The following is a 7,721-nucleotide window of genomic DNA, read 5'->3' on the forward strand; positions in this document are numbered from 1 at the left end:
CAGTCACTAATAAAATAAATTCTAAATACCTATACATTTTGCTGTTCGATTCTGGGTTTCTTATGGAAAATCACAGCTCCCCCTTCCCGCTTCATGCACCAGGATGCAGGTCCACCTGAGGTTGTCCCCCCCACAACTGCTTTTTGGTGCTGAGCAGCTCTGATATGCCAGTGCCCTGCCCATGCCATTGCCCCTCACTCCCCAACCATAGTCCCCCCCACCCCTGCTGGTGCCCCTCACTCACCCCCTGCCTCCCCAGCTCTGTCACAGGGGGCCCCCAGCTGGGAGGACTATGGGGCCAGGGACTGGGTCTGCAGCCCCCTGCCCCTCACAGCAGCACCCAAGCCCTGGTTGCTGCCTTCAGGAGGCAGTGGCTTCTGCAGTGGAGTGGAGCGCAGAGCCTGGCTCCCCCTCCCCATGGGCAGCACAACCAGAGTGTAACCCGTGGGGATAGGTGTGGGCTGCTTACTGTAGGCTGTGGGCTCCCTGCCCTGCTGCCCTCCTCCTGCGGCCTCCACAGCCCAGTGGCTGGGACCTAGCTCAGCAGAGCAGAGCAGGGTTGGGCAGGGAAGCTTGTTGCTGCTGCTAAGACCTCTGCGCTGCCATAGCGAGAAGCCCCCTGCCCGCCCAGCAGTAGCAAGGGGCACAACTCCTCACTGCCATCCCTGCTGCTGCCGCCTCGCTATGGCAGTGCAGGACTCACAGCAATGGCAGCAAGCTTCCCTGCCCAGCCCCACTCTGCTCTGCTGCACTGCATCCTGCCCGCTGAGGTGCAGAGGCCCTGGAGGGAGGGTAACAAGGCAAAGAGCCCAAGCCTGCGGTGGGCAGACCACACCTGCCCCTACTCCGTGTACAGATCTGGGGGGTACATGCCCCCCATGTTCCCCCGGTAGTGTGCACAGTGGCAGAGAGCCAGCCCCTGCCCCTGCTACCCCCTGGATGAGCTGCCCGCAGCTCGGTCCCACTCCCTGCCCGGGCCCCAAGCCCCATGTACCACCTGGCTGGGCAGTAGCCCCAGCCCTGCCCAACTCACTCCCTCTGTCACTATAGAGACCTCAATTCCCTGCTCCCCCAACTTACCTGTGGGAGATTCTCTCCAGGCTGCCTGGTGGCCATGTGTATGTGTACGTACGCACATGCACATGGCCCCCCCCCACCTAACTACCCTCTTTCCACTCCCCCCCAGCCCCTTGCAAGCTGGAACTCTGCCAGTCTGCAAGGGGAAACCCACATTTCCCACATTTTTCTCCTTAAAATGAGAACATCCAGGTTTTACCATGTTTTTCCATGGCAAACAGAAAACCTGGATCCATGATCGTAACTAAAAATCATGCTGGAAGCAGAATCTGTACACATCATACAATGTGTCCACAGTTATATTTGTCTGTGAGGTCCTATATGGTGAATTAAAATTGGTACTGCTAAACTGATCTAGCACTGTGGAAGAGGTATTATAAATGGGCTATAAATGGTAAATGATTTGACAATGGTGTGTCCACGGATTTTCTGCATAATGTAGCAAGCAGGGCAGACCAATAGCAGCATGTGTGACATTGTATTTTGTCTATGATCACATTGCTAAACATCCATGCACTCTGTAGCATGCTATATACATCTCCTTTTTTCCATTTAGAAAGTGCAAAAAGTAGTCAAACTCTGAAAGAATTAAAATGAATTTGTCTTTGCTTTTCAGGAAATTCTTCATGAGTGTTCCCGACCTACAGAGGTGAGTGAAGCATTAGCTTCTGTGAGGCTTTTGACATTGCCACAGAGAAGTACATCACTGCCTACCCACCCATGTCAAACTCAGAAAGGCAACAGTGAAGCCATCCTGAAAGCACTCTTCACACCTACCACTTCTCAAGCCCATCAGAGATAGAGAGCACTGTAAAAATGGTCTAAACATGCCCAATGTTTGTGTCTAATTTCACTATACTGTGCTGTGGGTATGTAGTTTGGCTCCATAGCCTTAAGTAGGCTGTTGCTGCAGGTTTTGGCAGCATGAAATATCACATTTGTTCAGTTTTGGGGGTGGGGGTGTTAATACTTCATTCCATCTCTTTATAAAACCAAATATTACCACATATGCATAATACTAAGTGATGGCTGATTTCAGATGTATTTCCTATGGAATTCTAAGGTCTTGTATCCTAGTTATAGGCACAGGAGACACCAGAAACTCAAATGATCTTTGGAAGAATAGACTACAGTAGGTCACAAATTGGCCATATGATGTTGTTCATACCTCATAATTATATTTGGCTGCATAGTGTACATGCATAACAGGAGAGTTTCCTTCCTCCATGTGTTCTTTTGCACTTCTCTACAACCACCCTCGCTGCCTTTGATCATTTTGTCCCATCATTATTCATTTCCATTGTATCCCGCATTGTCATTGTAAATGACTGAAGGAAGATTCCCCATGCACAAAGATGGGTTGATGAATGATTCACATGGACATTTAACTTGATCAAATCAAGCATATTTGAGTTGCAGAAACCTGCCTAGAATACTGCTCACTCCAGTTTGACAGGCAGCAGCTGTAGTGACGTTGTCTCTGGAATCCCATCTGTAAGTCATAGGCAAGAGTACAAGGCTAACTGTGACTGTGTGGGTAACCAGAAGGAGTTGATATTATTCACTATCATAATCTGTTTACAGGCCGAAAGGCTGCAGCTTGCTAACAGCTACCTGGACTAGAGCAGGATTTTAGGACTAGACGTTATGCTTGTCCAAGGCATTCACTAATAAAAAACTCCAGCTACAAGTGTGGGAAAGATGGCTGCCAAACTGGCAGGCACAGAATATATTGTAAACATAAAGTAAAACTATATGTGCATTGACATTAGTAGATTCAACAGAAAGTAATCTTAAATTCACACATGTGGATTCAACACATTCACATAGCTCACACTAGATACTGAAGTATGTGTATGTATCCAGCCATGGGTTCCTCACGATCACATTCCTGGAATCCCTATGTAGAAAGTAGACAGAATCACAGCAAATACATGGGGAAGGTTTTGATCCAGAAGGTATGGTTCTGAGAATTTATTCTGAAACATGCAATGTTGGAGTCAGCACAGTTCTCACTACCTATGAAGTCAGGCTCCCAATCAACCCTGCTATAAACAAAAGACTTGGCACTCTACCATGCTTAGATTGGCCTTTCCTAAGTGTAGTGATCTTATTAGTGAACACTGTTGGAAAGGGAGTTCAGATCATCTGATTCTTTATGGTGATACAGGTTGTTATGGGAATTTGTGCTACTGTTTACAGTGATAATCAGATGCCCCAGGTTTGAAGTTATCAACATTTCAGTAAAATTGAGGGGGGGGGGGTCATCTTAATTGCTCATCCACCTAGTCTGCCCATCTCACCTTCTGACCTCATTGTTCCTTACTCACTCACCAATGTGTTTAGGCCTCTCTGCCAGCCATGTCCTCGTAGAACTGAGCCAGTTACCGTGGGTCACAATGTGAAATGCCCTATAATTCACTATCTATTGGCATGGCATATTAAACAAGCAAAATATAGGTTATATTTTAGCCTAGATCTTGAGTGCAACAAGAAGCGAGTGGGAAGTTGTAGTGGTAATAGGAGAGTCAATGCAGAAGCACTGGACCCAGTAGGGACAGCTACACCCTCACATCATTAATGGGCAGCAGCAAATGGACTCCACAGAGAGAAAGCAGTGGACTGTATAGGAAGAGACAGGAAGTGAGACTGCTGTAAATGAAGTCAGTGGAGAGGAGAGGCTAGGGATAAGAAGACACTGGGTGATACCTGCAGCCAAGGTTGGGAATTTTGACTAGAGTGTGCCAGTGTTTCTGCTAGGACCAAAACCCAGGGGCTTTGGTCCTAGCAGGACCAAAACCCAAGACCCTCTTTTGGCAAGAGGGTCTTGCCCCTCCACTCAGAGTTAGATATGTCTCCACATTTGGATTCAGGAAGGAATTTTACTCCATGGTCAGACTGGTACAGACTGGAGGTTTTGTCTTTCTCTGTAGTGGGCACATGGCTATCTTCTTTGGATCTTTCAAGTGGATTTTAATAATCCTTGCAGCAGCAAGGATCACCGGTGTCCCCCCTGCTTTACCTTGGGCAGGTTAGAGTGCTACAGTTGTAGCTGTGAAACAGGATTGTGTAGCCTTAGTAATAGGTTAGATGAGGATTTATATGGGATGGTTTGAATATAAATGATGATCCTCAGGCAGGGGATTGGACTAGATGACCTCCAAAGGTCCCTTCCAGCCCTAATTTTCTATGATTCTATGGGAAAGGAAATGGGTATCTTCCCCCTGTATGTCCCTGCTCAGTTGTCAAAAAATCTCACCTTCCCTTCTCCAAACAGACCGAGAGGTAACATGGTCTGCAATTCAGAATTCTGGTCCTTATACTTCTACTACACAGAAAGGGAAAAGAGGGTGATACAGAAGGCATGACCCCTATGGCATATCTACACCACCTCCACACCACACCCAAGGTGCAGCTTGAAGCCTGCCTTACCTACTTCTTCCCAAAACCTAGAGATGAGGTAGTATAGCTGCCTCAGAACAGCACTGATCATGTGCCTGTCCTACTGAGACTTTCTGTCTTAGGAGTGCTTCTGTAAGGTGACTGTACTTCCTCATTTCTGGTATTGGGTATAGATGGAGTTGGAGGGAATGGATGGAGTTGTTGGTGAAAATAATAAACACTAAAGCCTTCTTTTGATTCTCATTCCAGGACTTCATTACTGAACTGTTGAGCCGGTTGAAAGGTCTCAGGAAAATCCCTTCCCCACAAAAGAAATGATTCCACCCATCTTGGGAAGCCTCTATCATTGCTTCTATGGAAACATGCATCTCTCCAGGGAAGAGAATCATGGGAAGATTATTTTTAGTTTCTTCTGGAATATGGCGTCACTAAGAAACACCTTACATACTTTCTGCACCATGGGGGTTGAATTACTTCTTTCCATCCCCACTCCTGACTTATTTGAGTAATTCGTCAATATTTAAAAAGCCGTGAAGTTTGGGGACAGGCCAAGATGACCTTCATGCTTCTCCTCTAATTTCCTTCTCAAAGGAAGCCCTGCTCCTGCTGAGCAGCACTGAACACAGCTCCATCATAGCCCATCAAGGCTGCTTATTCCACCCAGTGACTGAAAGGAAAAATAAGTAATTGGCTGTCATCCACACTTCTACTGAACTGCTCCTCCTCCCTGCCTATTTGAGACAGAAACCAAGATGTCTTTGTTAGTGCATTGTACAGACTCCAAGACAGCACATGGCCAGAAAGCTGCTTCCTGTGTTTCCAGTCAGTGTTTTTATTCATCATCCTTCACTCAGTGCTCATTGAAGCTTTTCTCTTAATCCCACTGTGTGTCTATCATTAATGAATATTTAAGAGATGAGTGAATGTATGCAGCAGCCACTAAGGTTAATGGAAAATAGGCTTTATTTTTGTTCTCTGTGGTGCATGGGACTTCTGCAGATACTGCTGTCAGGAACAAAGGAGTTTGTCAAGGATTTTCCCTGTCATAACCATTGAGATATTATTATTATCCCAAAAACATTTTGGAAGATGCTTATTTTGTATATTAAAAGACATGAAAAGCAAGACCTGTTTGTGATGAGGGTCCTTTGTTCTGCTTTCCCAGAGGAAATACAGAGGGAAGAACTACTACATGAAAAACCTACCCAGGACTGGCCAAGGTCTCCCTACAGGGGGCATCTCAGAATCTTTTCCTTGGGATAGACAATCAACCCAGAAGAGAAATGGGAGCCTTTTGTCTCCCTACACAGATGCTTCTGGCTGCAGCAGGACTGGGACTGAAAAACTTCTATAAAAGAAGCCACATTCAGCCTTTCTAGTCAGAGGGACAATGATGTACCAAGCATAGGAGGGAAATGGACAGCAAATGTGGGGAGGGTATTTTGAGCTCAAAAACATCCTACAGAGCAGGAAAGTCTTAGTTCTTCTTCCACCTCCTCCTCCCTTCCCACTCTAGTCATCTCTCAGCCGTGGAAGTGAATTTTTAGGCCACTGTGGGAGAGGAAGTCCCATGTAGCATGATGCTTCAGAGCCGATTTAGAGCAGGAACTCATCCTTGTATGCCTAAGTAAAGGAAAAGGAAGGGCTGGGGTCTAGAACATAAAGAAGACCTGTAGGGATGGGGCTAGTTTGTCTGCCGGCTACCAATAGAAAACAGAAGGAGAGTCTTTGGCTGGACTAGAAATCTTGATTCATCTTTGATCTTAAAATTAGCTCAATTCTCTCTCCCTAGTTAGTGCAGTCTGATGGCTCATGTTTGCCCTCCTCCCTGTGCTTCCTAGCATACCAGCAGGCAGTGAGCCCGACAATCCATCTTTAAAGACTTCTGATACTAAGCTAATCCCTCACCATTAGGGTGCTGATAAGAGTCCAAAAGCCTCAGCAGCAGTATGGCAAAAGGGTGGAAATGGCACTTCCTTTTAGTGCTAATAGCCTGCCTGTGGGTATGCCCACATGCTAATAGTTGATCCAGAGGCTATCCTTTCTGTGCCACAATGCAGCAGTGAGACATGGCCAGTCCTAGCATGAACACAGATTTTGTAAATCTCAGCAATTTGGGAAAACAGTATGTTCAAATATTTGATTTAAATATACAACAGCTCTGCATCTCTACCTGTGCAGGGTGTTGGACTAGATCAGGGCTATTGAACTCACCCAGCCACCTGGGACAGATTTAGACTGTGGGGCTATTTGGAGGCTGCATTTGGACCTACATCTAGCACTGGGGCAAGAGGAAACTGTAGCTTGCCTCTTTCACAGACACTAGTTCTCAACTGGGCTCCATACCTCAGATTTCAGCAGCTGGCAACAGCCCCAGATTCCCAGCCCCTCTAAGAGCCCTGCAGGCTGCATCTTTGACAACCCCTGACTAGATGACACGAGATCCCTTCTTACTCTATGATTTTATATCCATCAGTCAGGAACATTGTTTTCTCAGTTATCCCCTTTTATCTTTTGTATAGTTAAGATTTAGTCAAGATAAACCCCATTACCAAAAGTTATAGCACGTATGTGCGTTAGCATGTTATAGCATGTGTGCGCACACACCTCTCCTTGCTTGCTATTTTCTATATTTAAAATCTAAGTAAATTTATGCCCCGGTTCACACACTGAAACTCTTTCAGCCTTGACAATAAGAATAGATTTACCAGTGTTGCTTTTGGTTTACAGTCAGTTGATAAATAATTTATCTTGGTTCTCAGTAGACCCATTAATTCAAAGCTGTAATATCTGGCTTCTGTAGGATTTTTTTTTTTAAACAAACAAGTCCTCTTGATTGTAGCTCAGCTGGACACAGTTCAGTTGGTCTAGGTTTTACAAGTGAGGATCTATGCCCAGGTGTAGAATATAAAAGCAACAAATCAAACCAAATCACCATTTTCTTGCCACTAGCACCACCTCAGAGCACCTTCCTAAAATATTCAACTTCTCTCTTCTATGATATCATATTGGTTTTAATTCTACAGCAAAAATAAGTAAAACAATTGAACTTTTTCAGGAAAAAAATTCTTCCAACCCTACCTTAAGCATCATGAAGAAATAAAACTACATTCACACAATTTCTTTTGCATACATCGCATATTCTTTACTCACAGTACCACAGCTCAGAAGTTCCTAGCTTTTGTTGAGCATCTCTATGAATGTTTTCAAAGCAGCAGGCAAGGATTTAGTCACACCAGACC

At 45.4% G+C, this 7,721-nt stretch overlaps 1 protein-coding gene across 3 annotated transcripts in view; it reads left to right on the forward strand.

The window, feature by feature from the left end:
• PPP1R14D (protein phosphatase 1 regulatory inhibitor subunit 14D) overlaps nucleotides 1–7,598 on the forward strand; it is a 35,204-nt gene extending 27,606 nt beyond the window's left edge. For all 3 annotated transcript variants that reach the window (XR_009460191.1, XM_006270350.3, XM_006270349.3), the window contains 2 exons: nucleotides 1,694–1,726; nucleotides 4,729–7,598. Coding sequence is in view for 2 of the 3 variants with exons in the window: in XM_006270350.3 (XP_006270412.1) it covers nucleotides 1,694–1,726; nucleotides 4,729–4,797 (102 nt within the window). In the remaining variant the exon portion in view is untranslated. The remainder of the gene's footprint in view (nucleotides 1–1,693; nucleotides 1,727–4,728) is intronic.
• The last annotated feature ends 123 nt before the right edge of the window (nucleotides 7,599–7,721 follow it).

This window comes from Alligator mississippiensis, chromosome 2 (assembly GCF_030867095.1).
Source record: "Alligator mississippiensis isolate rAllMis1 chromosome 2, rAllMis1, whole genome shotgun sequence".
In the NCBI taxonomy this organism is placed as follows: Eukaryota; Metazoa; Chordata; order Crocodylia; family Alligatoridae; genus Alligator; species Alligator mississippiensis.